Source organism: Corythoichthys intestinalis, chromosome 17, assembly GCF_030265065.1.
Source record: "Corythoichthys intestinalis isolate RoL2023-P3 chromosome 17, ASM3026506v1, whole genome shotgun sequence".
Classification (NCBI taxonomy): domain Eukaryota; kingdom Metazoa; phylum Chordata; class Actinopteri; order Syngnathiformes; family Syngnathidae; genus Corythoichthys; species Corythoichthys intestinalis.
The window spans coordinates 44,921,966-44,938,980 of NC_080411.1; the positions used below are offsets into that span (position 1 = coordinate 44,921,966).

Below are 17,015 nucleotides of genomic sequence, written 5' to 3' on the forward strand. Positions count from 1 at the left end.
GTCTCTCATGGTTGAGGTTTACCCATAATGACAATTACAGGCCTCTCTATTATTTTCAAGTGGGAGAACTTGCGCAATTAGTGGATGACTAAATACTTATTTACCCCCCATCGCTGGCAAAAAAATAATGAACCTAATATGTAGAATAAAGTGGAAAAATGTAACAACTCTTGTGTAGCCCAAAGTAGAGTAAGAGTAGCATTTTTTCTTAACAAATCTACTCAAGTCAAAGTAGAAAGTATGGCTTATTAAAACTGCTCTTAGAAGTACATTTTTCTCAAAAAGTTAAGTAAACGTAACGGAGCACATGTAACGCGTTACTACCCACCTCTGATCATAATCATACATTTTGGAAAAATGAAAAGCCAGAGAATTACCTTGCAACACAAAGCTTTGTGTTACCACAATTAAAATCCTCCAGTTCATCATTTCAGGGTCACTTCAACTCATGACCAACCATGATTAATTCCTAGGTATCTCTCAGTGATGCGAAAGCTTCAGAGAACCTACAGAATGGAACCAGCTGGAAGCCAAGGTGTATGGGGCCTTGATGACTTTCAATTTCTACCTTTCATATGGGGAAGTTCACAATTTGTCGGTAAGACTTTCAGCGATAATGAAAAAAGGTACAAATTTTTATTGCCGTTTCCAGATTGTTGATCCCATTAGAGCTGTTAACACCTACTACTAAAAGAATCTCTGAAGCTTGACCATCAGGTTTTTCCAATCTTTCTTGTCCAAGCTCTTTTTCCGCTTCTCCATGAAGCAGGTCCTTGCTACAGATTACATGCCTTTCTTTTTTTGGATGTAATAATATAGTAATGCCAGATCTGATACTTTGTAAGGTGTGGTTCATCCTAAATCATGTACAACACAATCGTCTATTATTATTTTTATTATTATTTTTTTTAAAGATGGCTGTGAGGGTTCTGAGTACTAACTGCAAAATACAATATTATAAATCTTCCACCTGATCTAAGAAGCGTAGGTGTTCAATTGAGGAAATGAGAAGATAAACAGCGACATCTAAAGGCCAATATTTAAAGTTGCAGCACTGTCTCTCACAGATCACCCAACCATTGAGCCACGGCATTTTGTTGATGAGAAGGTGGTAAACGAACATCAGCAAGACTACATGTTCCTGGAGTGCATCAAGTTCATAAATGAGGTGGGACAATGAAACTTCACAAGCATCACAAGTAAAAGGGAAAAAAATGAGCATGTCCAATGTTGTCAAATTTGACTACCTTATACTTTTTAAGGGTATGTATAGGATAATTTCACTTCTTTCACAGCTCAGCTGTAAATTTTGCTTATTTTTCCACATCTAAATGATATACTGTATCTTCCTATTGTGCTATTCTCAACCTCTCATGAAGACATTACATCATCCAGAGCATGAGCCAAAATTACAACTTTCTTGAATTCCAAAGGAAAAAAAATATCATTTGATACCTTATTTACATGGCCATAATTTTTATTGCAATTGGCAAATGATTAATAAACTTTGTTAGTGGGTTGTTCGTATGATGATTTATTTGAAAAAAAACATGTCTGTTCCCTAATTCTTTTCCCTTGTCCTCATTCAAGTGTGGGCTTGTTTCTTCTAATTAACGTACTTGTAGATAAATTCTCCATCAGTGTCCATAAATGGACATGGTACTGCAGCGTTTTGAACTCACACACAAACATGCACACATTCAGAGTCCAAAGAAGAAAAAAAAGACAAAATTTAAAGCCGATAACTGTATTTAAGCTCTACACACATACAAACATAAATACAGACGAACTCAAATAGGAACAGAAGAAATATGCATTCAGGGCTCCAGACTGTCCTGAAATAGGGGCATTTTGCACTAAAATTAGAGCTAGTGTATTTTCCAAGTGTTGAGTGTGTAACTGCAATGATTGTAACAACTGCCCAACGATTGTAACGACCTAAGTACCAATGTTAGACTTTGTCGTTTTCTCAAGATTTTTCTTCAATCACAATCGCAACTCTGCGACTGCTTGTAAAAGCAAAGCGTGACCACGCTCTCCATCCCGTGTGATGCATTCAAATGCGTTCACAAAATAAACAGTGCTCACAAAACAGCCAACGGCCAAATTTCAAAATTGTCCTATATGCATGTGTGATACATTATTGGAAAGCTTAAAATCTCAAATTTCTGGGAGAAGAAAAATTTTGAACAGGAGGGCTTTAAAAAAAAAAAAACCTAGACCCCAACTCAAGGGACCCCAACGCATGACCGAGCATAAATAAAGACACCATGATTTTAATGAGATATTATCGCGTACTTACCTTGTTACGATCCGAAAACTCCGTGTAGCATGTCTACCCGAGTGTCAATATACAGCTGTGAATGGCCAGAGCCGGACTTTTTGAGGATTTTATTGGTGTAACACGGTAATATACAGTGCTGGCCAAAAGTATTGGCACCCCTGCAATTCTGTCAGATAATGTTCAATTTCTCCCAGAAAATGATTGCAATTGCAAATGGTTTGCTAGTAATATTTTCATTTATTTTTGCTTGCAATGAAAAAACACAAAAGAGAAAGAAAAAAAAAAAATCATTATCATTTTACACAAAACTCCAAAAATGGGCTGGACAAAAGTATTGGCACCCTCAGCCTAACACTTATAGCACAACCTTTAGTCAAAATAACTGCGAACAACCGCTTCCGGTATCCATCAATGAGTTTCTTACAATGCTCTGCCTGAAGTTTAGACCAGTCTTCTTTGGCCAACTACACAAATTAGAGAAGCATCACATGATTAACATTATGGTTTCTATAAATTCGTCAGTTGTTTTATCTTTTCCTTCTTTGGAAAAGTCAGCATTGAAATCACCATACAAACATGACCTTGCTCTCTAAATCTCTAAACTATATCTAAACTGTATACTGTATATGTCGAAGTACAATGCTTCTCTGTTAGCGAATGAGGCTAGCGGCCGCCTGACAAAAACAGAGGTTTTCTGGCGAAAATTCTCGTGAATAAATGCTTAAATCCCTGAACTCTTTATAGATATGGACAAATTAAACAGTCTCAGGTCTTGGTTAAAAGCAAAAAAAAAAACGTACAGGTAGCATTTATTTCGCATAAATATTGCCAACTATGAGACTAGTCAGTAACGAAAATTAGCCACCTCCATGTGGAAATAAACAAGAAAATTCCTGCGAATAAATGCTTCAATCATTGAATTGTTTGTAGATATGGATGTAAAACTGTCTCGATTCTTTGTTCAAAGAGCAAAAACTGGGCAGTTACGCATCTATTTTATGTATATATGTCGAATGACGCTAATCCCGTAGTGGTTCCCATTCTCCCATTGATTTTTTCCACAACGTTTCAAAATGCATGCATGGTACGAAAAATTTAATATTTACCTTGAATCCTCGAAAAAATCACTCCTTAGACTATCCTTCCTGTTTGTATGCGGTACAGCTTTCGTAGTTCTTCAAAAATCCAAGCTTGAATCCAGCTTAGACATGACCGTGTGCCGTCTTCGCCTGACTATACTAAATGAAGCTTGGCCCCCTCTGATAAGGCGTGACGCCAAGAATGACGAAGTGTCACGTCAATAGGTAATGAAGTCTATGGCAGTGTACTGGTTGATGTCAAAACTGATAGAGAACAAAATATAGATTCATAAGTTTGTAGCTTTATGCATTTATTATGAAAGTATTTATTGGTTAAACTGTGAAAAGTAGAATTTTCCATGTTGATGTATGGGGCCACTGTGCTTCTAGTAAAAAATGTTAGTCTGGGGCCCTGGCATTGGTCATGTCCATAGTAGTTTTAATTGAAATTCTTTTATTATTCCCATTTGCTGAGTATTTTTAGTATAGGTATATCAAAAGCCTACTTCACATAGCATAATTTTATAAAGATGTCAAATGCCAAGCAATCTAGTGATGCTGCTTCACTATGCACAGCCAGCCTCCTCTGAGAACCAATCCGCATGCCCTTGCATATGCGTCTCATGCATAAATAAATCAGGCCCACCTTCTTTCAAATGGGGATCATAACACATGGAGGTTATTGGGTGTTATATCCACATCATTTGGCACTCTTGAAATGTATCTGTTGTTTTAGTGCTGTGTATTTCGCTTCACCTGTTTCAATTTAGAGAGGACAATATATCAATCAACTATTGTGCTAATATACAGTAGCTGTTGCGAATACTTTGAAGGTCAAGAGCTAAATGCTATAATGTTCGGTAAAAAGCAGACTGGGGAAAGGCAGATGGATTCTGTTGGTAGTGAGCCAGAGCAGGAACTGCACGCTTTGTTTTTGTTTTTGGGAGGAAAAGGAGGGGAGGGAAGTTAAGGGGAGGGGTCTCGGTTGAGGCATGCAACATCCTTTTCCTCCTTCCCACTCAGACACAGTGCCTCCTTCCCTCTTTCTCCTCCTTCCCGTTTGACCTCTTCCGCCCTCCTCATAGTCCTGAATGGGTGCTGCCGGTGTTTCAGAGTGGCTTCTTTGTTTCTCGTTATACTTAATTCATTTTATGTATTCATCTGTCCACCATGGATAGACTTCCAGAACCCATTTTGTAGTCTTTTTCCAGAACAATTGTCTTATATAATTCTAGAGGGTACTAACAACAGTCTAGATCCAGCTGTCAAGTCGTGATATGCGGATCCAATACCCCATAAATGTATCGTCACCCGATACAGCTATTTACGGAGTATCTGATTTGGCCACTGTATCGGATCCAATCCAGTAGTTGCTTGTGTTTTCGGTTCCATCGTGCTTTTCGGCTGCTCGTAATTCAAACCACCAGGCAAACATGTCCGCAATGCAAAGACAAATGGCATTCCCAATCAAAATAGCTAAATAGCAAAATACACATAAGATTTACTCAGACTATTCAAACATTTCGTTTAGTTCTCGTTTAGCTTAACAAATACACTGGACGGCAATATTTAGTCACAATATACAAACTATCAGAGGTTGTGAAGCCAGCACTCAAATGACCGTGAAGTACAATGGATGAAAAAGTAAACAGGGAACTACGGCATCAGTCGAGGGACAAAACACACTCATTGGCTTGATTTCTAAGTAATTTAAAACTCACCATTGACACCTATTTGTGTATTTCAATCAACTACCTTACGTAGTTAAAGACACTGTGGAAGAACGGCAGGGAGCCCATGTGACGTCACTGCTCGCCGACGTCAAAAATGGGAAGCTACTAGTTTATTTTTGATTGAAAATTTTACAAGCTTTATTAAAACAAAATCATTAAGAGGGGTTTTAATATAAAATTATTATGACGTGTACTAACATTTATCTTTTAAGAACTACAAGTCTTCCTATCCATGGATCCCTTTAACAGAAAGAATGTTAATAATGTTGATGCCATTTTGTGGATTTATTGTTGTAATAAACAAATACAGTACTTATGTAGAGTATGTTGAATGTATATATCCGTCTTGTGTCTTATCTTTCCATTTTAACAATAATTTACAGAAAAATATGGCATATTTTAGATAGGGTTTGAATTGCAATTAATTACGATTAAATAATTTTTAAGCTGTGATTAACTCGATTAAAAATGTTAATCATTTGACAGCCCTAGTTTTATAATTTACTGGTTACATTATTTTTTGCATTATTTTTTACTGGTCTAAAAATATTGGCAACAAATCAGTATCGGCAAAACGTATCTTGGGGGGAAATCGAATCAGAAGTCAAAAATTCAACATCAGAGCATCCCTACTTTCAAATAATGACTGGCAGAGGTGGATAGTAACACGTTGCATTTACTTGAGTAACTCTTTGAGTAACTCTTTGAGAAAAATGTACTTTTAAGAGTAGTTTTACTAAGCCATACTTTTTACTTGAGTAGATTTTTTAAGAAGAAACGCTACTCTTCCCCTGCTACTTTGGGCTACACTAGTTGTTACATTTTTCTTCTTTATATTGGATTTTAGCTTTTTTTTTTTTTTTTTTTTATCAGACACCAACAGTTGTGCTACCAGTTTCACCAATGAGACGTCGCAGCAATAATCACATGACTCCATTACCTCCATACCAATCAGACTCAAGCTTGCAGTTCTATGATCGCACTGGCCTGGTGAATTATGTAGTGTCTTTAAACCATTGTCAAAAAAAAATACATTCATTCATTCATTTTCCATGCCGCTTATTCCTCACGAGGGTCGCGGAGGTGCTGGAGCCTATCCCAGCTAACAACGGGCAGTAGGCAGGGGACACCCTGAACTGGCTGCCATTTGACATAAAGTGCTGCTGTCAACATGACTCGAAAGTGCAGATTTTAACCTCTCCCCCAGTTTTTATTTGGTACCAATTTGACCACGGAAAACTGAAGATATTATCCTTTTAGTTTCATAACAGGAAATATGTTTTTTTTTTTTTTTCGATTTTTTTTTTTTTTTTTTTTTGCATTTATTTGCCTTAATGTGGTTATGTAGTAGGTTATAGTCTTCTTAAAAGTATAATAATAACAGTTCATATAGATAACTTTGTGCTGAGAAAAAAATGCCATTGTTTGAAAAAAAAAAAAAAATCAAACATCACAAGCAGTTATGCACAATGTTAGTCATTACTCGAGTATTCTTTTCGCCAACTACTTTTTTTACATGTACTTGACTAATTTTTTTAGAAGACTACTTTTAATTGAGTAATATTATTTTGAAGTAACGTTACTGTTACTTGAGTAAAAGTTTTGGCTACTCTACACACCTCTGGTGACTGGTGAATTAAGTGGTTAATTGACTGAGGCACTGACTTGACTTGCTCATGTCATTGATCCTAGGAGGGAAATTCTTGGCCCGTTCACTGGGCTAATAGCACTAGCCTCTACAGTTCAAATTCCTGTGTCCTGTAAATACTGGTTATTCTTTCCATGGTTGGTTTGAATTATGTTTGTAAGTAAGGAAAAAAGCAAATAAAAATTTAAACCACTCAAAAACAATCTTCTAATGCTAGGCTGAAATTAGCTCTAATCATGAAATTAGAAAATTTGTTTTTGTCAGAGGTCCAGGAATTGGCGGATGTTTTTTTTTTAACCATAGTGAACATTACTACAGGTTAAAAATGTCAACTTAATGGACAGTTTAAAAAAATGAAGAAGAACTTTTCCTCAAACCTTTAAATTTGTCTTTGTATGTTCTTCATCTCTTTCTTGCTGCCAACATGAATTCATAATTTGTTGGCTGTTAGTACACAAACTTCATATGTCTCTCGGACAATTTTCGTGTTTTTCACACGTGTACTTAAGCACAACGCAAATTCAGTTTTTAATTCACACACAAGGATCGTGTGTGTGTGTGCGTGCATGCATCAGCCTAAACATGAGTCACTTCCTTCCCCACATGCTGCTGTGAATCACTCCTTCCTCCAGGGAATACGGGCTGTCTCCACCCCCCTTTCCTCCCTCTTCCATGCCCCTCCCCCCTTGTGTTCTCATGCGAGGCCATGGAAAGTCTCTAGAGCGGTGGGGGTGGAATGGAAAAAAAGAGGGGGTTTGTTAGATTGATGCCCCAGGGTCTGGGTTTGGGTTCCTTGGCTCGTGGGGAAAGATATTTGGAAAACAGAATATAACTTCATTCATGAATTGGCTCTTTTTTACACTTATTGAGGTTTCCATTTTTCCTTAAAATACTTTTTCCTTTTGGTTTTATGTCACTTACTTTCATAAAGGTCACATCATTCTTCAAAAAAACAGCAGCTGAGTGTAACCATTGAGAAGCTCTAGTAGCAAATATGTAGTGTAGTAGTTTAGGGCCTTGGACAGACTAGTACATATATGCAAGTAGCTAGTCCATACTTGTCCGTGCGGCCAAGTCAAGTTCCTTTGTTGGAGCTGAGCCTGAAAGTCTTTTTACAAGAATCAGTCCACTCTGTACGTGTCTGCACAAAGAGATAAAAGCTTGTACTTGTGCCAAGTGTAAAACAATAATACTGTAATTCATCACATATTATTGTGTTACGGCATCTCAACAATGGCTTTACAAGTTGCTTTACTTTTACTTTTAAATTATTACTAGTTATTGTAGTATAATTACCCAGGACACAACATGTGTGAAAGCAGCCGTTTCATTCCCGGGTCACGGCGTGAAGGCTGATGACAAAAAATCTCATGGCAGGCTGATTGTCATTTCCTCTCTCTTCGCAGTAAGACCAAAGTAAGACCAATTGTCAACATGGCAAACCAAAAATAGCAATATTAAACTGGAAGCATAACAAAATTAAATTGCTACTGGATCTTAGAGCCGAGGAAGAGACAGGCCACCGTCCATCTTTGCTAATGACGTAATGTACGGGTTGGAAAATCCCGTCCTCCCCGCACAGCAGTGCGTGGGAGGCTGAGGGTGCTGCAGCACCCCCTGGTGTTACGGAGAGAAAAAAGTTTGGTTTTGTTAAAAATACGTAAATACAACATATTGAAACAATAGTGTATATAACTTTGGGGATGTTGAAAAAGTTTAGGGTTTTTTTTTTTGTTAATAACACAACCTGACACCTTGCTTGCTACCAGGTCACATTGAATAAGGTGCTATTGGAAGAGTTAACTGTTGACAGAGGAGGCGTTAACATGGCGCAAAAATAAATTTGCGATTTTTTTTTCTTTTTTCTTTACAAAAACAGTGAAATTTTCTAAAATTCAATTAGAGGTCAAAAATGAAGATGATTATGATGGTAGTTCTGTCTACCTTTGGTGTCTTCAAATTTGTAAGACATGCTTGCATTTAGTGCGGCAATGATTAATCGATTAACTTGAGTAATTTGAGTAGAAAAAAGCTTCGAATCAAATTTTGCTGCTTCGAGGATTCTTTAGTGACGTTGTAATGGTTTATTTTGAAAGCGTTGCATTTGGTTTTATTGATTTGTGTGGATACACTGTCCTCTAGTGGCAACAGTGAATATGCCATAACTATATACAGTGCCCTCCATAATTATTGACACCCCTGGTTGAGATGTGTTTTTTAGCTTCTAATATTTTTTTATATAATTCAAATAATATGGGACCTTAATGGAAAAAAAGAGAAAAATCCAACCTACAATACAGGTGCATTTATTCAGTGGGGAAAAAATCCCACATAAAGAAATAATTATTTCACATCAAATAATGTGTGTCACAATTATTAGCACCCCTGGTGTTAATACTTTGTACAACCCCGTTTTGCCAACAAAACAGCACCTAATCTTCTCCTATAATGTTTCACAAACTTGATTTTGTGTCTGGTGAACCATTTCTGTGTAGATTTGGCCATATGTTTAGGGTCATTGTCTTGCTGAAAGACCCAGTGACGACCCATCTTCAGCTTTCGGGCAGAGGGCAACAGATTTTGATTTAAAATGTCCTGGTATTTCAAAGCATTCATGATGCCATGCACCCTAACAAGGTTCCCAGGGTCTTTGGAAGAGACCCACCCCAATACTTCACAGTGGGTATGAGGTGCTTTTCAGCATGCGCATCTTTCGTGGCACCCCAGACCCACTTAGAGTGTTTGTTGCCAAAAAGCTCAATCATGGTCTCATCTGACCAAAGCACACGGTCCCAGTTGAAGCCTGGGACCGTGGTCGGTCTGGCGTGCCACGAAAGATGCGCATGCTAAAAAGCACCTCATACCCACTGTGAAGTATGGGGGTGGGTCAGTGATGCTGTGGGGCTTTTTCGCTTCCAAAGGCCCTGGGAACCTTGTTAGGGTGATTATTTCTTTATGTGGGATTTTTTTCACCACTGAATAAATGCACTTGTATTGAGGGTTGGATTTTTCTCTTTTTTTTTTCCCCATTAAGGTCCCATATTATTTGAATAAAAAAATATATATATTAGAAGCTAAAAAACACATCTTAACCAGGGGTGCCAATAATTATGGAGGGCACTGTATCTAACATGGCTTAATCCAGCTGCTCCCTGTTAAGACCAGAATAAGTTGTTTTTGTGTGAGCTAATATTTTTGTTTATGCATTTGTTATTTAGTTTAGAAGTATATTTAGCAGTGTTTTGTTGGAATATTTGTTTGAATGATTTGTTAAGAGCATTGTAAAAAAACAAAATAAAACAAAAAAACGTTAGCATTCTATTGAATTTAAGCCAGCTGACGTTTGCTGTGCAAGTCAGGCAATTGTTCTTTTGTTGGACTTAGATCCTCATTTCTTTTCTTTTTTTTATTTTTTTTTTTGGTATAGTTTAGTATTTTAACTTATTTTAAAATGTGTTTATTGCTCTTGTGAAATGAAAGTACAATTTTGCATAATTTGAAGAAACACTCAGGAATTTTATTTTGTATTCGCATTTAGTTCTCTTTTGAAAGTGTCATTTTAGCAAGCCCGAATAAATATTATTGCTAGCATAAACACTTGTTTATTTGTTTTACATATCTTAAAATTTACTATGCAACACATTGAATGTTTGTAAACCAATTACACAATTATTCAAACTAACTAATTGATAGAATAATCCATTACCTAAATAATCGGTAGCTGCAGCCCTACTTGCATTGTAGCCATATTATTGTTTGTTGTTGCTGGTGAGCTGCCGCCATGGAGAGAGAGCTGTTGGATATTAGTGTGCAATTTATTTTAGTGTTGCGAAAAGGGATTGTTAAACTGAGGCTTATTGTTCTTTTAGTTTTCAAATGTGTTTGTGTGTCATTGCGCCCTCTAGCTGCAGGGAATTGCATTATATTACACAGGTGCTTTTATTTCCAAAACAAAAACTCCAACTCACAATGTAGGTGAAATAGAATGCCTTGTAAGAAGCCTAGTAGTAGTACTTATACTATCCAGCATGCATGTGTACTGCTATTGGGCACGCCTTCTATGGAGAAACGCGCGAGGGGTGGCGTGGCTCAGTGGTGGAGTAGTTGTCCCCCAACCCAGAGGTTGTGGGTTAAATTCTGATGAACTCGTCTAACTGTCCTTGAGCAAGGCACTGAACCCCACGTTGCTCCCGGTGCTGCGTCACCAGTAGGTGGATGGCCAGATAGTAGAGGTGTGCATCTCACGATTCGATTCGATTACGATTCGGAGGGCCACGATTCGGTTCGATCCAGAGGGTCACGATTTGATTCTGTTCGATTCGGCAATGGATCGCGATGCATTAAAGCCTGGGATGCATTAAAATTCTAAAGCAAAGCATATTTTTCGTGAATCATGAGGAAACACAAGTGGTCAGACATTAAACAACTTTTTATTGGCTCTTGTGTCACTCCTGGTTGAAGTCAAATGAAAATACTTTCAGATATATATATTTAAAAAAAAAAAAAAAAAAACATCACAGCATTTAATTAGTGCTTTGAATGGGACCAGGGCGTTCTCTTTTTTTTTTTACACACAGTAGCAGCCTTTCACACAGTGCAACATCTGAACTGTGCAAAATCAGTAATAACAGTCACTGTATTTTAGTCACAATGACCCATTAATAAAAATATTCAAGTAAATATTAAAGAAAACTACAAAGAAAATATTGTAGTGCAGCTGCATCTTTATCGCAATATCAATCCAGGGATCAGTTCAGTTGCAAACAAAACATCAACTAAATTGCAATGTAGAACAAAAGTAAAATGTAGGCTTAGCCCACTATATATGTGCAATAGAGGTTAGATCCGGCCTAAAAAATCCAGCCCGACCCAACACGGCCTGCTTTTTTTGTTGTTGTTGGAGTGACGCGGAAAAAAAAAACGCAGCAGCAGCAATATTATTTTCATTTCTTCGAGTTGGCAGAAAAAACGCAAGTTTTCTTAATGTTTAAATAGTCTACATATTTTTATGATAATTATGAAAGCATTTACACAACGAAATAACGCTGGGAAAGTTTAATATTTAAAAAAAAAAAAAAAAAAACTTGGGTTTTGCAGACACAGAGGAGAAGATTCAAAAGGATCACATTTCTGTTGCTTTTGTGTGCATACATAAAAGTGTCCTTCGTAATGAATACTCAGTTGGCAGAAAAAAAAACGCAAGTTTTCTTAATGTTTAAATAGTCTACATATTTTTATGATCATTATAAAAGCATTTACACAACCAAATAACGCCGGGAAAGTTTAATATTAAAAAAATAAAAACCATGCGGTTTTGCAGACACACAGAGGAGAAGATTCAAAAGGATCACATTTGTGTTGCCTTTGTGTGCATAAATAAAAGTGTCTTTCGTAACGAATTCTCAGTTGGCAGAAAAAAATGCAAGTTTTCTTAATGTTTAAATAGTCTACATATTTTTATGATCATTATAAAAGCATTTACACAACGAAATAACGCTGGGAAAGTTTAATATAAAACATGCGGGCCACAGCGTTCATGTGGATGCACAAGCAAATGCACAATACAGAGAGCCTGCTCTCGGTTTTATCCTTTTTTTTTTAAAAATAATTTATTAGTCCCCAAAATGTTAATATGGTTCAGGCACAAGATCTAACCTCTAAGAGATGGGACATAACAATGGCTGAAGCGGAGAAAGAGGGAGCGAGAAAGATTATTGATGCACCTAAGACATTGAAAGCAGACATCTGGAGACATTTTGGCTTCTGCTGAGGTTGGTGGGAAACTTGACCAGAGTTATGCGTGTGTAAAAAATGAAACATGAGAATAATAATACAAATTGGGAAACCAAATGCGTTGCATCACCGGAATTGTGCAGGGAAGATTTTTGAAAGTACTTATTTATTTTGAAATGCGCTGAATCGATTCGGCTTGTTGCCCGCATCGACTCGAATCATCCATGCCCCGCATCGGGATGCATCACCGCATCGATTATTGTTGACACCACTACCAGATAGTGTAAAGTGCTTTGAGCGCCTTGAAAGGTGGAAAAGCGCTATATAAGTATTGTTAGGGTGCGCTGGGAAGTGGACCCCAAAGCAGACAAGGGTGGCTGTGGTGATTTTCAAAAGTTTATTTGAGCACACGTCGCAGCACTGCACGTGCACTTGGCGTGTAGTTGGCAGGTGTTGACAGGAGATCAATCAGGTGTTGGTACAATTCTGGGAGCAGGCACGGGGAATCCTGGGGCGGAACAAGAGGTCTGATTAGCCGGGTAAGAATTAATGTGGTAAATACCTGAATGCTGGACTTCACTGACGGGATTACTGAAAGTTTGGTCTGGCGACGAGCGGCAACGACGAGCTGGCTTATAAAGGCGGCTGATTTCGATGGCTTGCAGCTGTCGGCGTCTTCGGTCTCCAGCCTGCAATCAAGGAGCCCTAACAAATATAACACCATTTACCATGACATGTCTGGACCCAAACGGCTGTTTTTTGATAGCAAACACTAAAAAAAGATTCTCAGCACCCCCTGCTGTGAGTGACATCCAGCGCCTCTGCTGCACAGAGAGTGCCGAGTTGCTATCACGGGACAAGTCTGAAAGTGTCCAATCTGGTACATCTCCCCACATCTGAAAACTATGACGCGGGTAAATCCTGTGTCATCTTACACGGGAATTTAGCGGGATATAAGTCTGAAGAGGGCTTTTGTTATTTTACAAGTTACTGATTGGCTGCCTCTGACGGAGCTGGATGTCCAATCCATTTAAATTGGAAAGGCTTGATTTGTTCATTTGCTAGTTAAACACTATGGGAAAAAAACACTTCTAGGTTTTTTATTTACGCATTTATTTTTATTCCCAAAAAATAGTCATTTGCCCTGTAAAGGATTACTAGGTGAATGTTAGTGGTGTCCTTTGCATTTAAATGGAAACTGTTTTAAGAGTTAGAGCTGTGTTTAAAAAGTACAGTACTTCGTGTTTTGGAGAATACTTTTATGTTCCTGTATTGTCCCGCTTTGAAAGTTCAAAATAGCTAAATTTATGGTTGATACAAAAAAATGTTGGACAAAAGGGAATTTGCAATTTTTATATTGTTTTACAGATCAGCGGATTGAGTTGAATACAAACTCGTTTATACAGGATATGGTTCACTAAAAATAGACTAAAAGTCACATCCTGCCGTCAGTTCAAATCAAGCCCTAGGCTAGCTTAATAAAGTGAATATAAAGTCTACACACCTGTTCATATTTTGATTATTAAAAAAGAATAATGAGCACAAGACAAAAAAAAAATTCATAGTCATTCCCACAATTAATGCAATCTATAATCTGGCGTTAAATTCACAGGTCACAGCATGAAGGCTGATGTCGTAAATATCATGGCGGGCCGATCGTCATTTCCTCTTTCTTTGCAGTAAGACGAAAAGCGGTAAACAAACATCGCAAATGATCAACATTGCAAACTGGAAATAGCTAAAGTCAACTGAAAACATAACGAAATTAAATTGCTACTGGATTGTAAAGCCGAGGAAGACAGTCCATCATCCATCTTTGGAAATGTGTGGTTTATTTAGTTACCGATGCCGACCAAAAAACACGTAATGTCCAGGTTATAAAATCGCGCAATGCCGCCCTCCCTGCACAGAGAGTGCAGAGTTGGCAACACGGAACAAGTCTGTGAAAGTGTCCAACCAGCGTTATTTCCCGGATCTCTCTCCATGTGTGAAAGCAGTGACGCGGCTAAATCCCGCGTCACCTTACATGGGAATTTCCCAGGATATAAGTCTGAAAAGGGCTTAAGACGCTCCTCGGTAAATGACCGCATCATCTCCATATCAGTTGACCCGGGAAATTGCTTTCACACTTTAGGGCTACCTGTCATCATCACAATGGTATGATATCATACTCAGAAGTGATCAATTAAAACTGTTCAGACCAATAGGACACTCAGATTCCTATTCTCCGTGTCAAGCAGCTGAACAGGACAGATTGAAAATAAATAAATAGATAATAAAATAAATACATTTTAAAAATATGTAAAATGTATTTGAATGTGATTGGTCAATTTTGAAGACAGCAAAATCCCTTTTAGAAGAGAATCTCTAGGTTTTTGCTACATTTCTTATAGTTTCGTTATTTTATATGGTAAACAATTGGCATTTGCGGAGGGATGTTTAAGTGTTTTTATATCCTCCGTATGTTTTTGAGTATTTATTGAACGGAATCTGGATGTGTGTAGTCTGTAGAGCTTATTCGTATCCCAGGCAGTTCCCCGATACAAGGCATTGGTCCTAAATCAATAAAGAAGTTCCTTTAGAAATGGCATCTAGTGAATTAGAAAGACTTGACCTGCTACTAGAGGCGTGCAAAATTTCCGATTCTTAGATTATTCGCGATTCGGCCGTGGAAGATTCGAGAACGATTCACAAACATCCAAATTCCAATTATTGAATTATACCAGGTAAAGCGGAAATAAAACGCAGCCAGCGCGGTCTTCGGGACGCAATGAGGAACGGACCGAGAGTAAATATCATGCGCAGCTAATGCCGCTAGGTAAAAAAAAAAAAAAACAATAATACCTGACTGCGGCCGTCAGCCGCTACAAACAGCGCCCAGTTGGTAGTTGCTACAAACATACGGCAACATACGGCTATGGTAGATATCGCATATATCTAGACTAGATGAGAAATGACAGACTTTCCTGCGCTGTAAACAGGCGCCATCTTAAAGCAGTAGACTTCTCTAGAAGGCTCTGTTATAGAGAACCTAATTACTTTTTATCTAAAATACCCCTAAATCGGCAAAATCCTGACTTGAATCTATCTTTTAATGATGAAACAGTTTTAAAACTTTCACATGTCGAAAGTAGACATGAGGGAAATTATGGAATAACGGGCGCGATTTTAACAACTTTAACGGTTGATTCTCAACATTAAATTGATTGAATGTAGTTTAAAGCTGCTGATACTGAATGGGGACTTGAGTATTTTATTTACTGTTTTTAACCGGTAACTTGATACAAAATAGTAATTTGGTTTATTTAGCCTGAGAGGATTTTTGAACAATTTTGGAACAAATATACAAAACATTAAAAAAAAAAAAAAAATGGGGAAGGGGGGGCATCAATAATCGATTTATAATCGAATCGGAGTCTCTGAATCGTAATCGAATCGTTAGGTGCCCAAAGAGTCCCACCTCTACCTGCTACCACTTAAAATTTGGAATTAAGGTATTACGTGTAATGCAGTATAACAGAGCCACAAATGTTTAATGTTTGGTCTTCCATTTTTGACTGAATTTTCTAGATGAAGACTGGTCCATTTGCTGAGCACTCCAACCAGCTGTGGAACATCAGTGCTGTTCCTTCCTGGTCCAAAGTCAACCAGGGTCTGATTAGAATGTACAAGGCTGAGGTGAGACTGTACACATTTAATGTTTTCTCATTTACAATTCATTTAGATACATCATTACAATTGGAGAAATTGAAGAAAACAAAAAATCCTAGTTAAAAAAAAAAATGCTATGATGCTATAATTCATGATATTGCTGGAGACATAGCTAATAGTGATCAAATTTCTTACTGGAGCACATTTCCCTGACGTTTCCCTCAAAGGAAGATTTTGAACCATCTGCACATCTGAAGTAGGCATGTGCTGGTTACCGGTTTCACGGTTTACCGTGGTGTGAAAACGTTGCGGTTTCAAAACCACTAAAATTTTCCGTCAGATCGTAGTACGGTATTCGCTATTTTTCTTGTGTCAAAAATGTGGCCAGAAGCGGCTTGGCGCAGCAGCGCTCAACCCCTCCCGTTTGTTGCTGTGTGTGAAAGTGACACTATCGGCTACACAGCCAGCTAACCCAAAAACAAATACTCCAAACATAAGGTGTACTGTTCTTTATTGAGCTCTCAAATCGTGGTAAGTTTAATATACAAAATGAATACATTTGAAATGTTGTACAATTACCGTAATTTCCCGAATATAAGGCGCACCCGTGTATAATGCGCACCCCAAATTTACTTGTAAAATCTAGGGAAAATTATTGTACCCGTTTATAACGCGCACCCTAATTTTAGCACCAATAAATAGAAGAATACAAGAAAACAGAGCTTGTGTACAGATACAGAGATGTCATTTTACTGACTGGTGAAACACAGCTCAAGCATAGCACATTGGTAGTTCAAAACATTAACGTGAACTGACAATATTTACGGTAATAATATGATTTGACAACTTCTCCAACTTACCAGAATCTAGGAGAAAACAAAACAGAT

At 37.7% G+C, this 17,015-nt stretch overlaps 1 protein-coding gene across 1 annotated transcript in view; it reads left to right on the forward strand.

Moving 5' to 3' along the window:
• Positions 1–17,015, forward strand: part of ptpa (protein phosphatase 2 phosphatase activator) — a 76,159-nt gene that overhangs the window by 33,218 nt on the left and 25,926 nt on the right. Inside the window, exons 7-9 of the mRNA XM_057818865.1 lie at positions 474–598; positions 1,068–1,168; positions 16,048–16,155. Coding sequence (XP_057674848.1) covers positions 474–598; positions 1,068–1,168; positions 16,048–16,155 — 334 coding nt within the window. The remainder of the gene's footprint in view (positions 1–473; positions 599–1,067; positions 1,169–16,047; positions 16,156–17,015) is intronic.